Source organism: Microcebus murinus, chromosome 17 (assembly GCF_040939455.1).
Source record: "Microcebus murinus isolate Inina chromosome 17, M.murinus_Inina_mat1.0, whole genome shotgun sequence".
In the NCBI taxonomy this organism is placed as follows: Eukaryota; Metazoa; Chordata; class Mammalia; order Primates; family Cheirogaleidae; genus Microcebus; species Microcebus murinus.
In genome coordinates this window covers 22,431,328-22,448,276 of record NC_134120.1, presented here as the reverse complement: position 1 = coordinate 22,448,276, position 16,949 = coordinate 22,431,328, and the positions used below count along the sequence as shown (strand labels likewise).

General features: G+C 46.3%; 1 protein-coding gene and 1 non-coding gene across 3 annotated transcripts in view; one reads left to right on the top strand and one right to left on the bottom strand.

Annotated features, from left to right (window-relative positions):
- Positions 1–15,558, bottom strand: part of MYO5B (myosin VB) — a 283,722-nt gene extending 268,164 nt beyond the window's left edge. For both annotated transcript variants that reach the window (XM_020282335.2, XM_075993885.1), the window contains exon 1: positions 15,308–15,558. In XM_020282335.2, the coding sequence (XP_020137924.2) occupies positions 15,308–15,334 (27 nt within the window). In that variant the 5' untranslated portion in view covers positions 15,335–15,558. The remainder of the gene's footprint in view (positions 1–15,307) is intronic.
- Positions 572–678, top strand: LOC142861750 (U6 spliceosomal RNA). The gene has a single exon (XR_012912904.1). It is a non-coding gene; the product is annotated as a U6 spliceosomal RNA (small nuclear RNA).
- Positions 15,559–16,949: the final 1,391 nt, after the last annotated feature.

The window sequence follows — 16,949 nt, the reverse complement described above, 5'->3', positions numbered from 1 at the left end:
CTGGTGTTATTTACAGCTCTGGACACATGATTGTCTGGCCAGCATTTAGGCAGTTTCTGATTTCTGAGTGGTTCACTTTGCAACTTAAGCACAATTCAGACTGATACCCTTAGCATCTGTCCCATTAAGAGCTCTCTACATGGCTGAGTGTTGTGTAACCCCAGCAGCCTGCTGAGTGGGGTTTGGTTTCACACTGCCAGTCAGATTTCAGGGATATTAACACACTGGGCAATCCCCCGAGCCTTTATTAAGGATGGATTATAGAAGGTTAAGGAATGTGCAGTGAGGAAGGAAGTCAAGGAAGCAATCAGAGAAAAAGGAGAGGACCTAGAACACTTTAAGAGGAGATGGACAAAATCCAAGAAGAAAAAAATATTAGATTATTTGAAATGGCAACTGTTCAGGCCTATGGCCCAGCATTGTTTTTAGGGGTGATGGCAGGTTAAAGCTCTTCCAGACATGGAAACTAGCACTAGAATCTAAAGCACAGATTGATGGTCATTAAAGACTCAGACCAAAGGATGTGAGTACCATAAATACCATGTGAGTACCATAAATAACCATGATCCATGTGCTCGCTTCGGCAGCACATATACTAAAATTGGAACGATACAGAGAAGATTAGCATGGCCCCTGTGCAAGGATGACAAATAATTTTAAAAAAGAAAATAAATAAATAAATAACCATGATCCAGCATGAAGTGAAATCAACCTAGGACAAATCTCTCCAACCCAAGTCCATGAGACACACAGCATCTATGTTTTCATTAGCTCTCCAGGTAACTCTAACACACACAGAGAGGGAAAACTAAGGCTCTGGTGCCTGCAACATTCCACAGCCTCTGATGGAAACACACAGTTCCCACTGACTGAGCCATCTTGGGAAGTTCCTTGAGCCAAGGTGGCCAAACCCACCTGGACCAGGTGTACGAACCTGCCCAGGAGCCTCCAATCAAGAGGCTGCTTTCTACAAAAGCTTTAGAGCTATGGTCGTTGGTGACAAGGACAATGGTGGATAGTGGATTCAATCTAAACTGGAACCCAATTCAGAAAGGGTGTTTTATCCACGGCAAGGGTGAAAAGACAGGGAAGAGAGCCAAGGCCAAGAGTAACATTGCTGGCACCAGCATCAAAGTCCATGTACCTACTCCTGCTGCTGATAGGGCAACCTGGTCCCGAAAGCCATGCAGGTCTTGAGCATCCTTCTAGTCCCTTAATACTGTGCTGGCCTCTTAGGCCAGGCTTCTCAGACCAGCTAAGCCTGGCTCCTGAGACAGCCCCCATTGCCCTCAATGCCAAAGAATCTCTAGAATACAGCCTGTTATTTCAAGTGCCCTTGAACCCAAAATAGCCAAGTCTGCCAAGTGCCAGGAGGGACAGGGGTAGACATAGGCATCCTGTTAGCAATGTCAACACAGGATGGCCCACAAGTGTCAGCTAAGGAACAGTTAGGGCTGAAGATCTGAGGTGACAAGTGGTCCTTAAAGCTAGACCTGAGGACTCCTTAAGGACCTTCCCCACACCTGATGAAGGAAAAGCATGTTGAAACCCTCAAGGTTCCCCATCATTGCTGGTGCTTTGCTAGGTTAGAGGACCCAACCAAGGCTGGCCCCTCAGCAGGGAGGAGCTGGAGCCAGTGAACCAGCACCCAGAGCCACGTCCCAGCCGTCAGGCTTGCACCACACAATGCCCTGCACTGGGCTGTGGCTTCCCAAGGACATGACCTTCTCCTAGTGATGTGCTCATCAGAGATTAACACAGCTCACTTGTTATCGCATTCTACAACATCAACAAGCCTCTGAGGGTTGTACTAGATGAGTCTTGCTCCTGATTTTATAGACACCTAAAGCCTGGAGGCCAAGCCAAAGGTTACACAGCTGGTAAACTGGGGGAACCAGTACTCAAAGCCCAGTTCTATCCCACCTAAAGGTTACATTCCTAACCCATGTATTTTCCTCATCCTCCTTCCCAACCCTAGTTTACCTTTAATTATGATAAAATACACAAAAGTTAGCACCTTTTTTTTTTTTAATCAGACTCTCACTCTGTTGCCCGGGCTAGAGTGCCGTGGTGTCAGCCTAGCTCACGGCAACCTCAAACTCCTGGGCTCAAGTGATCCTCCTGCCTCAGCCTCCCTAGATGCTGGGACTACAGGCATGCACACCATGCCCGGCTAATTTTTTCTATATATTTTCAGTTGGCCAATTAACTTCTATTTTTAGTAGAGATGGGGTCTCACTCTTGCTCAGGCTGGTTTCGAACTCCTGACCTCGAGCAATCCGCCCACCTCGGCCTCCCAGAGAGCTAGGATTACAGGCGTGAGCCACCGCGCCCGGCCTTCCATTTTATTTTTTAAATCAGTATTAATGCTATTATAACATTGAGACAATTACATTCATGTACAAAGGTAGTCTCATTAATGTACAAATAATTTAAGTGGGACTATAAGTCAGTTTAACTATAAAATTCTGTGAGTCTTGAAATTGTTACCAAAACAGACCAGAACTGCTACATCCAAATTAGTATTTTCCTGACAGCTTGGGAGGTTCTACACTTACTGATCATTGAGAATATTCAAAGCCCAACTGTAACTCCAGAAGATGACAGCTAGTTAAGAGGTCACACAAAATTGGCATCCATACCTGGAAATCACACGTGGTCTATAACAGCAGTGTAAGTCTGTGAATTCCTACTTCCTTGAACCAGTTTAGTTCTTTGAATAACACCTAACTATTTCTAGAACAGAAAGCCTACCCTCCAGGCATAAAAATATTGCCATCATAGAGAGGAATCAAAAGTATGCACCATCAGATGTGAAGGCAATTTCATAAGAGATATTGACAAGCTAGAGCATCTTCATACCTCTGCCCAAAGTGGCCATCCTGAAGGAAATGGAATTCATTCAAATAAAAATCAATTGCATTTTAAGGTCACTGCTATTATTTTGGTGCATGCAGCTTGTTTCATAGTCACACACATGTAGTAAAATGAGTTAAAAGAGCAAGCAGCTTGATAGCAAAGAAACCACTAGTTTCTGGTTGAGGAGACACTCATTGTCCTTATTTTACAAATAAACATTAGCTCTCATTAGGGAATACAGGCAAATTGAGAATGTGATTAAATCTGATGAGATAAAGCAATTTATCTCCTTCCAATGTACTGATACCTCCTTAGTGCTTATTCATACAACAAATGAACCACTGGGTTGGAAGAACTCAAGGTCAAAGGACCACTTTGCGGGACTCTCCGCCCTCCACGTACTGGCTGTGAGACGTGCATCTGGGCCGTAAGAAGGTGCTCTGCACGTTTGTTGCCCGAGTGATGAATGAGATGGTCTCAATCTTCAGATGAAGACTGATGAGTACTGTTATCTTTCCTGGGGGAGACAAGACTGAAACTGACTTGATCTAGTTTTTCCTTCCAGAGTCGCTGTTGTCTCTCCTGAAAGCCACCTGCTTTTGCTAGGTCTGAAAAGGATGGAGATCCGTATTTGCTCCCACCTCATCGTGCACACATCCATGAGTCTTGATGAGGCTAATAAAACATGTGAGTTAATTGGGGGGGGGGGAGGGAGAAGTAGATTATGCTTTTTTAAAAAAAAATTTAGTGTATTATGGGGGTACAAGTGTTAAGGTTGCATATATTGCCCATGCCCCCCTCCCCCCTCGAGTAAGAGCTTCAAGCGTGTCCATCCCCCAAACATTACACATCTTACTCGTTGTGGTTGTATATACCCATCCCCTTCTCCCCCCTTCCACCCTCCCGACACCGGATAAATGTTACTCCTATATGTCCACTTGGGTGTTGATCCATTAATACCAATTTGCTGGTGAGTACATGTGGTGCTTGTTTTTCCATTCTTGAGATACTTCACTTAGTAGAATGGGTTCCAGCTCTTTAAACATAAGTGATAACCTCGGAAAGGGCAAAAATAGATGACCAAATATGTATAAAATCAGGATATTCAAATGCAAGGTTGTTGTATTAACTCTCACATCCACAAATGTTACTTTGCTTATACTCCACAATTCACACCTTGTGCTAAACCTTCAAACATAGTAATAAAGAAAAACAACGTGCAATTATCTCCTGACAGGGACTCCACATTCCATTGACTTAGGCAAGTGCCACAGGAAACAGATGGGCTTTCCTCTGAGTACCTAAGCCAGAAGTCTTGCCAAAAAATCACAGGAGAAGATAACGTTACAGTAAGGCTGGCGCCTTGGTGAAGAGGGGCCTTTCTTCAAAGGGCCATAGCCTGGAAAGTTTGGGGAAGTGGGTAGGTACACAGTTGGACTTTAAACCAATTCAATGACATTTGTTGAGTGACTACAGTATGTAAAACCTTATCTTGGGAACTGTGAGGAATATGAGCATAAGGTTCAACCTATGGCTTCGATGACAGTGATTTTGCAAATATACACACTCAGCTATCAGCTGCATGCACAAATTGAAACAGTAAATCCAAAAGTCACCTACAGTCTCAAAGCTGTCTAGCTTGGCTTTATAACTCACCCTATTTTCAGCAGAACCACCTTTTTTGGATGTGCAATTGATGAGACATAGTAATAAAATGAATACCTGCCAACTCACCATCCAAATTAGTAGACTAACAATACTGTTCCCCATCATGCTCCCCTGCTACCCCCATCTCCCAAATAGTACATCCTAGATGTCCTTTCCCTTATTCCCTGGAGTTTTTCCTCATAGTTTTATCACATGTACATCCATTGACAATACATTAACATCTTGCTTATTTCAGAAATCTGTAAGAATGGTATTATTCTGATTATATTCTTTTCCAAAGCACCTTAAATTATGACACCTAACCTAGGCATCATAGGGAATTAGGTAATGAGTTCTGAGAACAATATCGTATGGTTGGAGAGGTTCAGCTGGGGTCTAGGTGGCCAATCAGCACAAAGAAATTGAGCCAGAGTCTGAAGTGAATAGCCAGGGCACACAAAAGAGTTAGTCGAATATAGGACAGTAGGACAATTTACTGGTCCAAATGTTTTACCCCTTCATCTTCCGAGATACACAGCATCCAGGTCACACTATGAATAGAAACGGCATTCCACTGCCTACTACCTTTTTTTTTTTTTTAACCTCATGGAGGCTGGTCTCCAAGGCAGGGGACCCGAACTTCTTAATGTGGAAGACATAAGTCTTCGCATTCCATGCAGAAGGCATCTGGATGTTCTCATTCCTCTTAGGATATCATGTCACAGCACATTTGAGTTTTAGAATAGCAAAGGCTCTGGGAAAATCATTAACTTTCAAAGATGGGCCTCTTCATTCCTCCCCAAACTTCAGCAAAGGAGAGGAAAGCTGCAGGGTCTGGATCACTATTAGAATTATTCAGAGGAGGGTAATAATTTATGAGCCAGCAAATACATTTTAAGAGGATCACTATGGGCCATTAGCTTGGAGCTCCTATGTATAAACTTGCTCATTCTCCCAGGCAAATTAGCAAGATACTAGTGCCCACCTATGCCAGGACCAGACAATTCGAGGACTTTCTCCTTGTGTCAAATTTAAAATGCCCCTGATGGGAGGATGTTTCTGAAGTGCTTTGACAAATCCTCTGAGCAGCACCTAACATTGTGATAGGGAATGATTTGGGTCCTAGCTATGCTCCTGTAAGGCTTTCTCTCCAGATGCTAAGATGGCCAGAGCTGAAACCCAGAGTGAGGAAGGCAAGCTCCATTTTCCAAACACCTGTTCGGTCAACTGGCAGTGGGCAGGGCACATCCATACATGTGAAGACCTCTGACTAAACAGGCAAGTGGGGGAAGACTTCCTGGAGCCTCACACCCAATTCTCTGGTCATAGTCCAGAAAGAGAACAAAATGCCTATTAGACATCTAGCACAGCAGGAAGTAAGATGCCTTTTACTGTAAGGTGTGAAGGTGGATTTAGCCAGGGAAAGTGACCAAGGCGCTGGAGTGAGAGTATGATTAGTCTTAGAAATAATTTTATGCTCGAGTTTCACATATGCTGTAGTTTGGATATGGTTTGTTTGTCCCCACCAAAACTTGTGTTGAAATTTGATCCCCAACGTGGTGGTGTTGGGAGGTGGGGCCTGGCAGAAGGTATTTGGGTCGTGGGGGTGGATCCCTCACCAATGGCTTGGTGCTGTTCTCATGGTACTGAGCAAGTTCTCACTCTGCCAAGACTGGATTAATTCCTGTGGAATTGGGTTAAGTTCCCACTAGAGTGGGTTGTTGTAAAGCACATGTCCCTTTTGACCTTCTTCTCTGCCACGTTAAAATGAGAAAGCCTTCTCCAGAAGCCAGGGTCATACCCTTAAGCTTCCCAGCCTGCAGAGCTGATATAACGTTTCCAATGAGCTCAATAACTTTTGTTCTATGAATTACTCAGTCGCAGGTATTCTAACACAAAATGGACTAAGACAATGTATTTTTTTTTTTTACACTTAGCATTTTTGAAGAGATGGATCTCTTTTGAGATGATCTGGCCTAAGGAAACCTAAAAGCAGGAGTTGTGCCTACATTTAGGGCAGAGTTAAGAAGCATCAGGATGCTCACGGGGCCAGGTGTGGTGTTAGCAAATGAACACGATCAGGATTGGACCATCTGCCCTTCTTTCTGCACGTGGAGACTATCCTCCTCTGGTCTGGACGAGTTTTCTGCCACTGTTGGGCAGGGAAGGAATGTGGCAGGGCAGTGCTAGGAAGAGAGGTCCCTTGATGTTAGAGCCTCTCTTATGCCCAAACGATGCTCCAGACTCACCACCCATGGGACAGACACTTCATGGAGGGCAGAACAGAGCGGTCAGAAGCCAGGCCTTTCAGCCAGGCAGCTTTGGGAAAGTCACATAAGCCTTAGGACCCTCACTTGTAAATGGGATGATCACAGTGGCTACATCATAGTATTAAGTGAGCTAACCTGTAGTGCTTAGAAATGACCTGGCACAGAGTCCAACATAACAGCTATCATAACAAGTCGTTTTCTAACTGTAGAGCTCAATATGCAAACTCAGAACAAGAGGAAAGTATATGTTCCAGGTACCCTATTTGAAAATGTTTTATATGAATATTCTGCTTTCTATGCTTTCCTATCTCTAAAAAATATAGTCATTTAATGAGCAAAAACAGTTATAGATAATGTTGGCTAATGTAAACAGGAAATACAAGGAAAACTGCACACAAATACCAACAAGCCTATGAAAAGATGTGCATCCCACCAATGAAAGTCAGCTTTAAAACAAGCAAAAAACTTCTAGTAGGGGTAAGGTTTTAAACAACAAAAAAAGCCCCACCCATACCAACAGAACAATGACCAGAGCTTGGAGGAGTGAAGGAGACACTGGTTCTTTTCCTGAGGCTACTGGCTATATCAGTGTAGACTGTAAATGTACCTGCCAGCAATTCCACCTTTAGGAATATAGCCTAAGAAAATAAACGAGGTGGCAGAATGTTCGGTAACATTTTTAACAGTATCAAAAGACTAACATTTTATTGTATATGTTCAAAAAGCTAGAGAGGATTTTTAATGCTCCCAATACAAAGAAATGATAAATGTTTGAGGTGACTGATATTAATTACCATTTAATTACAATTACCATTTAATTACCAATTAATTACCATGATTCGATCATTATACATTGTATACATGTATCAAAAAAAGTTGGGCGGGCACAGTGGCTCACACCTGTAATCCTAGCACTTTGGGAGGCTAAGGTGGGAGGATCGCTTGAGGTCAGGAGTTTGAGACCAGCTTGAGCAAGAGCAGGACTCCATTTCTACTGGAAAAAAAAAAAAAAAAAGATTAGCCAGGCAGGGCGGCATTCACTTGTAGTCCCAGTTACTCAGGATGCTGAGGCAAAGGATCACTTGAGCACAGGGATTTGAGGTTGCAGTGCACTATGATGATGCCACTGCATTCTGGCCAGTGACAGAGCAAGACCCTGCTCAAACAAAATCATTCTGTACCCTATAAATTTTTATAAATACTACACATCAGTGATGAACAAAAGGAAAAAAATTGGAACCTAAATGCTCAAAATAAGAATGGTTAAAAAACATTACAGTACATCCATATGCTACCATACTATATAGCCATTAAAATGGCAAAATTACCTTTATATGCTACAGGAAAAAAAATAGCCATAGATGAAAATTTAGAATAATATGTATGGCAAGATCCATTTTTGAGTATATATTGTGTGCAAGTCTAAGCACCACTGCCCACTAAAAAGATGCAAACCACAAATGTGAGCCACCTATGAAGCTTTCTGATAACCACATTAAAAAGGTGAATTGAACAAAATATTTTAGCTCAATACATAAAATAGATCATTTCAACCCTATAGTTGATATTTAAAAAGTATAAATGAACTATTCCACATTCATTTTTCTTAGTAAGCCTTAGAGATCCAACGTGTGCAGTATTTCCCATTTCTAGCTTACCCCAATTTGGGCCAGCCCAATTTCAAGTGCTCAATAGCCACAAGGGGTTACCCTATTGGACAGCACAGGTCCAGAGAATATACATAAGTGGTTAATGGCAACTGTTTCTGAAAATGGGATTGCAGAGCCTTTGTCTCTTCCACATTGTATGAATTGTTTCAATAACCATTTGTATTCACAAAGGGGAAAAAAAGGAGCATTGTAAAAAATGCTTTTTAATTCCTAAAGCTGTAACAGGAGACTAGAAAGCACAGCTTAAATTTAAAATTTCAAATTGCTCTTGCTCCCTTCCCCAGGGGTGGGTGGGGAATAGGAAACTTTTCTCCCCATGCCTTGGTTGTTACTGCTCTGGTAGTTATGTTTATAGCAATCTTCACTTCTCTCACAAAGTCCCCTCGTGATCAATACCACTGCAGGATGGCAGAGGAGGGTTGGGGAAAAAAGGTCCCAGATGCATAATACTGACCACCACCCAGCACTGCGACAGGACAGGGAAGCAAGCTGACCAACAGTTGCCAAGCACATACAGAGTGTGTGACACTGTGTTAGACAGGCACCTTGCATGGATGTCATATAATCTCCAATAACCTTCCCATGATGCAGGTACCACCGCAATTTTTCTGATAAAGAAATCAAGTCTCAGAAAGTGTCTGCTCCAAGGCATGAGAGCTAAGAGCACATAACCACAATATCCAGGGTGGTCAATGTCAAAATCATAGCCACAAAGGCCAGGTCTGTTCACACCAAGCTTATGTTCTTACCCTTAATATCATGCTATAAGACAATTGCATTTCCTCATTAAGGAAAAGCAAATCCCAGGCATCTTTTATTTGCACAAACTCCAGATCCTGACATTTCTCCCATAGGTTCATTCTTAAAACTCCAAGTATAAATAAAATGTCTCCAATTGGACAAGCCATTGTCATCCCAAACTCAACACATCCAAAATCAAGAATTACCCTTGCCCCAACCTGACTTTCTGTCCACACATAAACTGGAAACTTGAATTTGTTTGTATTTGTAAAACACTGTAAACATTTGTAAAACATTGTATTTGACTCCTCTTTTCCTTGCTCATCCTAAACATTTGAGTTCGTCTCAGTAATCTCTAAGTAAATACAAATAGTACTGATAAGCATACCTAGAACCCAGATCTAAATTTGTAAATTCCATTGTTCAATAAAAGGAAACTGACAGACATCGCCTTAACTAAGGGATCAAAATGACCTCAATCAGTAATGGGACACATTGATATCATGACCCTCCTGGGAGGATGCAGTGAGAAAGGCACAGTACTGATAATTTTTTGCAAGAACACAACAAAAACTCAAATTGCTTAATTATATTTAAGCATCAGAAAATAATCAGACAAACCCAAAGTGACCTTCAAGTGCCAAGGTCATGAAAGACAAAAAACCGAGCAACTCTTGTCAACTGGAGGAGACTAGGGAGCTACAAGGCTAAAGGCTATGCAGAATCCCAGATGGGATCCTGGCCTAGGAAAAAAAGACATCCGCAGAAAAACTGGAGAAGTTCCAGCAAGGTCTATGGATCAGAATAGTATTATATGACAGTTAATTTCTGGTGTCAATAATTACACTGTGGTTACATGAGTGTTAACAGTAGAGAAGTCTGGGAAGACACAGGAACTGTGCTATTTTTGCAGTGTTTCTGTAAGTCTAAGATTATTTCAAAATAGTTTTTAAAATAGTGCTATGATTACTATCCCCAAATATGCCTAGCTCATGCCTTTCCCCATCTTCACATTCTCCCGGTCTCCTGAGAGAGTGTCCTCCTTCTCAGCCTCCTCATATTCAAATCCTATTCAAAGCCCCCATCCCACTGCCCATAAAGGAAGCCTTTCTTCCACTATTGCAGCCCAACACTTCCACAAAGTGCCTGCAACTCCAAGAATCTGCACCCTTTCAAGATACACAGGTAATCCTGCATTGTTAGTGAACTTTGCGTGTTTTGGTTTTATTGCTACACACACTAGAGGGCTCCCCCCAAAAATGTTTGATATGGCCTCCTTTCTCTAGGATCTCAGCCTAGTTGGGGAAATGAGCTATCACATAAAAACTACCAAACAAAGGAGGGAAGGGCAAGAGCCTGCTCAATGAGTACAGTTTACAGGCAGAGAATATGCCCTGTGCATTGGACAACTTACATGCAAACTTTGGATTTCTGATGAGCCCAGGAGGGCCAAGAAGGGCCATCTGAGAAAGCAGTGCAGAGGGGAAAGAGTTAGAACTAGGGCTTGGAGACAGAAAACACGCAAGGCAGGGAATGAGATTCAGAAAGGAGGTGGGAATGTGATACAGCCTCCAAACTGCTCTCCAGCCACACCTAGGACCCTACGGAGACCAAGCCCTTAAGCTTCACAACACCCAGTCAGCCAGGCCACCATGAGTTACAGGTTAATGTGGGTTCCCAGAATCTGATCCTGAGATCCCTGGGCAACTTTCCCATGAAAGACTGGTAGGGGAGTAAGGAAGTGGGACAGTGAAGGGGAAGAAGCCAAGCAAGGGTATGATATTAAGGAAAGCCTCAAGTCAAATAACTTCAGCTCAACCCTGCAAAGGAACTCTGGAAACAGTGTGAGCCATGCTTCAGAGCTGTCCCCTTCCCAGGTGGGAGGATGTGGCTATACTCCCATTGGTTAAAGACTGTGCCCCCTTGCGGAGTATGTAAATTCTCTGGCTCCTTGTGCACACAGACAAAGACAGCTTCAGGAAGCTTCGACTAAGACTAATCGCAGGTGCTGGCTATTGGCAATAAGCATGCTCCAAGGCAGTACACAGGAAAAGAGTAGAGATGAGAGGGTGCTAACTGCACCTGCTAACACTGATCAAGTCTTCATGTCTTTAACGCCACTCTTTAGAAAGAAGAACATCACTCAGAGCCAACAGCAGAAAACGGAACCATTAGTCCCCCAATGGTGGTGGGTGGATACAGAGGAAACAGGTGGCTCTTGCTGCCCTACAGACTGACACTTGGGAGAATCCCATACTACCTAATGCATAGGTATAACAAAAGGGACAGTTAAAAGACACCTGCCCAAAAGCACGGGAGTTCTATTTTTAAAATGATAGGTCCCAAATCAGCATCCTTAATAAAGGCTCCTGAGTGTGAATCTGCCATCCACCGGGTGAGGTCCGACAGGATAGTAATCTAGCAGTACTCAAAAATCCACTGCTCAGACTACTACCTATCAACTAAAAGCCAAGCAGGAAAAAGGATTATCTGAAGGCTGTGTCACATTCCTACTGGTTTCAGTCTGGTGACTTCTCACTCTGCTGGCTAGAATCAGAGCAGCAAACTGCAAGTCTTAGTATTTGAAATAGTATTTAAATTTTTCATCCAGAATAACCCTTCTATAAAGGAGAGATGCATTATTCAGCCTGAGAGGTTATTTTATATTTTAAAAATTAGACTATTGTCTGCAATCATCAAATCATTTCCACCATGCTTGCAGTGCTTGGGCCTATTTCCAGGACCTGTGTAAATCAGGTGAAGTCCACATTGTCTTTACCAGTAGGTCAGAGAAAACAAGTCCTAACACTTGCCACATGTGTCACCTGTGACAACAGAGCCCGTCATCACCTCCACCTTTGGGGTTGGTGTGAGAGTGACTGAGGCTGACTCACCTTGCCATCACCCGAAAGCGTCTGCCACTGATTTTCTTTCTCCATCCAGATAAACCTCACTACAAAGAAAGCAATTTCTCAAAGGTGAGGTGTTGGGTATACTGAGAACAGGAGTATCTTTGTTCGTGGGAAGTGCCCTTAACCAGTGACTAAAATCAACTCCCTCTCCAAAAAAAGTCACATAGCATATGAACCCCCAGTTGGAGAGTAAATACAGAAAGAACAAGAAAATAGTAAGTTGTAGGGGAAAAAAAGTTTCCTTGGATAACTAAAAATACATGCTATATTAAGTTATCTGAAATTATGGTACTTATAAGCTTACATATGCTTACATGTTTCATATTCCAATAATATCTTCCAACTGTGTCACTGAAGCAACAGGTATGATCAATACAAGGTTTTAAATTTTTCATTCCTACATACTTACAAGTGCTGTTGGCGTAATGGATAATTATTTCCATCATGCATAATACATTGAAGTGTGCATCTGGATCCACTGTTCGTATTGGGAAAGCCCACTAGCAGGCTAAAACTAAAAGGGGAAACTGGCTATTTTGATAATGCACTAAAATGAACAAATCAGCTCCCCAAGAAAAAAAGTAAATCTGAGTAACAGGCACAACATCTTTGTATAACTTACGATTCATATGCACCCTGAGAATCCAGCCAGGCTAGAGGGATGGTGATGGTTAGGAAACAACCAAACTGCTCCTCATAGTAAAGTAAGTGTTTGACTTTGCCAGAAAGAAAAAACAGCTGCTTAAAACAAGTCTAGAAGCTACCGCCTTGGTCACAGAAAAAAAGCCTTGATTTCAGACTCAAAAAACCTGGAAATCATTAAGAACTAGAAACACATTAACAGAGCAAGATGTAGTCCACCAGCCCTAAGAAATGCTAACTTTCCATTAATTAGCTACATCTTAAAGAAATATCTTGGCCGGGCGTGGTGGCTCACGCCTGTAATCCTAGCACTCTGGGAGGCCGAGGCGGGCGGATTGCTCAAGGTCAGGAGTTCGAAACCAGCCTGAGCGAGACCCCGTCTCTACAAAAAAAATAGAAATAAATTAACTGACCAACTAAAAATATATATACAAAAAATTAGCCGGGCATGGTGGCGCATGCCTGTAGTCCCAGCTACTCGGGAGGCTGAGGCAGTAGGATCGCTGAGCCCCGGAGACTGAGGTTGCTGTGAGCCAGGCTGACGCCACGGCACTCACTCTAGCCTGGGCAACAAAGTGAGACTCTGTCTCAAAAAAAAAAAAAAAAAGAAAAGAAAAGAAATATCTTGATTGTTCAAGACCTTTTCCTGGTGACCTCAGTTTTGTTTGTATCTCCACAAGTAAAGAAAAAGCACACTGAAACCGGAGTTCAGACCCCCACTAATTCATCATTCCTAACAATTAACAGGCAACATACCCATCTCTCACTGAAAATCAAATTGAGTGTTTTCCCCTGAAAGTGTCATCTTTTAAAGCAATACAGTGTTAATGTTTTTCAAAATCAGAACTCCAAAGATTAACAATTTATTCTATTTATCCGTTAGCTTCACATAATACAGCAATTTAATACTGTCTGATAAAGGACTATTAATAATACACTGTAGGTAAAGTCAGTTGAGTCACTCATTTTCCTTTAGAAGTTATCTCCGTCTCTGTCACTTTAAGGTGACAAAGCTTCAGCCTCTTTCAACACTCCCGTCAGATTTTTTTCTCCTGCCTCGCTGGCTTCCAGACCCCAGTTCCAATTCCTGATAACCGGCTTCAGGAAAAAACTGAAAGCTGAAGCTCTTAGGGCTCCTCCCTAGACCCCCACGGGTAAGAATTCACGCCCCCCTCCACAGCTCCCCCAGAGGCTGTGAGTCCATCCTGACAGCTGCCTAGGTCCCTGGTGGCCGTGGAGAAGGTGGTATCTGAGGCAGCTGCGGCTCCGCCCCTACCCAGGTGACAGCCTCTGCAGCCACTTCGTGAGCGTCCCCCCATCCCGGCCTGTGCCCCTCTAGGAGTAAGGAGGGATTTAAAAAATCCTCAAACGAAGAGGGGTGGCCAGCCCATAGAGCCGAAGGGCTCCTCCCACGCACTGGACAGCAGAGAGCAATCGCCAGGTGAGGATGCGGAAATAGCTCTTCCTGCCCTGCCCAGACCTGCTGGCCCGGGTCGGAGTCCCGGGAACCGCACACCCACCCCACACGCACTTCTCTGCACTGTCAAGCGTGTCCTGGCCGCCAGAGAAAATGAACAGGAAAACCAGACCTTGGGATATCCAAGACTCATTTTATTAAAGACACATAGGACACGTGTTTAAAGGTCCCTAACCCCTTCAGCCAGGTTGAACCCGAGGGGGAACAGGCGGGAGGCTGCATGCAACCAGAGACTCTCCGGGAAGTGGCTGCGGGTCCCTAACTTTAACCACGTAACCGCCGCGGAGCCGGCGATTGCTCGCACCTGTTCCCGATTGAGCACCGAGACTTGCACATCCATTCTGACCTTGAAGGTAGTTTGAAAAGCCGCACCCCGCGCCGGGTCGGCATTACTCCGATGCCCTCTCTGCAATAACCGCAGCCCTCCTGTTTCCCACCCAGAGGGGCTGCTTCCAAATGCCCATCCCCAGCAAGTTAAGACCGCGCTTCCCTGGGGGCTCCGGAGAGGATGGAGCACCCCTACACTCATGCTTGCACGCCCTCATCCCCCAGCCCCGTGCTCCTCACACCAGGGTGGGTCCCCTCCTCTCCACCCCTAAGTGCAGGGACCCCCCCACGTGCAGGGACTCCGACCTTCCCACAAGTTCAGGGTTCCTCCGCCCGGCATGCGTTGGGGTAAGGAAGCGTCGGGGGCGACTCCCTCCGCGCTGCAAAGCACCTGGGGCGGGGTCCGGAGCTGGGAGCTGGCGGGACGCCCCGGCGGTCGGTGGAGCTCAGCTGGAGCCCAGCCCGGACGGCGGAAGGGATGGGAGGGCGCCGGGCAGGGCTCTGGCGCTGCGGGCTTGCCAGGCGCGGGCGGCCGGTCTGTGCGGGGCGCTCCCGGAACAGCCAAACTTTCTCCGCCACCGAACTTAGGGGCGCTGAGGATGGAAGCGAGGAGGGCCCGGAAGGGGTCTGCCGTCACCTCTCGTCCCCAGGCACCGGGAAAGGCGACCCCGAGCGCCCCACCGGCGCACAGCGCTCCGCCCCCGGCCCCTCGCAGCGCTCACCTGCGCCCGCCCGGCCGCGCGCGGCGCCGCCCGCACTCACCTGGCTGTACAGCTCGCTGACCGACATGCCCCCGCGGGCCGGGCCGCAGCCCGGGCGCCGCACCTGGCGGGCGGCCCTCGCTCGTGCCCGGTGGTGGCGGGTCCCGGCTCCCGGCTGCCCTCAGTCCGCGGCCGGCCCGCCTGGCGCCATCTTCCTGGGCTAGCAGAGAGTTTCTCCCCGGCTCCCTTGCCCCGGACCTGCCCCGCCGGCTTCCTGGTAGGCGCCGCAGCCGGCTCGCTCCCGGCCCCGCGACCTTTACTCCCGCGGCGGCGGCGCAGGACCTGCGGGCGGGGGAGGCGGCCGCGGCGCCGCTCCCCGCTCAGGTATGGGGAGGAGGTGCCGGCGCCGGAGGGACCGCGAGCGACACAGGGAGAGAGAGCCTGAGCGCATCAGAGCGCCGTGGCCGCCGCCGCCTTTGAGCCCTGCGGGCGCCCGGGCGGACGCGCCCCCGCCACCCCCGTCGCCGCGGGGTCCTCGGGCCGGGGGCGGGGCCGGCCGGGAGCGGCGCTCGGGCAGCCGGCGAGGACCGCCCCCTGCCGGACGCGGGCCGCATGCGGGCACAGGTGCGCGCCGGGCGTGTGCACCTGCCGCGCCCCGCTCCCGTCCACCTGCGCTGTGCGCCGCGGGGCTGGGCAAGGCCGTGGTGGAGACAAGGAACAGGGGAGGGGAGGTAACCACAGAGGGGAGAAAAGGACAGATGTCTATGGCTGGAAGGCCCCAGACATTTTTCTCTCGATGTTTTATTTTTCTCTGGATTCAACGTTTTCGTTATTAAAATTCAGATATGTCATAGATCGCTATTAAGGTGATTTGGTTATACGCCGAAGATCGTCTCTGTCAAACTGAAATCCTGGTCAGAAAGGTGGGAGTCATAACTCTTCTTCAGTACGAATATTGGTTGGCCAGTTTTGCCCACAATTTCCAAGGAGGCTCCACGCCCCTCCTCTCAGAGGGTGTTTTGTTTTCCTGAAAAGTCCCACATATGCTCCCACCTCTCACTTGCACACTCCCAGTCCTTCTGCCGTTCCCTAACTCATTTGTGTCCCCTCTGCCTGTGGCACTTGACTGCCTATAGCAACTTCAGTTCCTCTCCTACTTCCAGCCAAAAGCAGAAATTTCAGCCAAAAAAATATCAATGGGCAGGAGCTGGTGGAGGGAGAAGAGGGGGTCTGTAGGAAGAGAGAGAGACAACCTTGGGCTTCTAAAGGTGACATTTGTCCCTGAATCGGGGATGGCTCTAGAAGGTGGTTCTCAACCCAAGGGTGTATCTACCAGCTGGAGCAGGTGTTCGGGAGTCCCACCCCAGAAGGTGATTATCAAAGGCGTCTCACTGAAGACCCTCCCACATGGAATGCAAGATCCCCATTGTAATTCACCGGTGCAGGCCTGCAGATACCCGTCCACAATGAGACTCAGCTGGGGAGTGCTAAGGGTTCCAAGGAAGGGACCCTCCCCCTCCCGAGGAATTCTGACATATTAGTGAAGAATGAGGCCTGGGTGTCTGAATTTTGTAAGCTCCTCTGAAAGCCTAAGGGATGGTACTTCGAGGGTGACAAATGCAGTGACCAAAGTTTGGCAACTCTCATTGGATCTAAATTGCAACTCTTCATAACACTAGCAAGAGCAGAAAGGAAATGGTTCA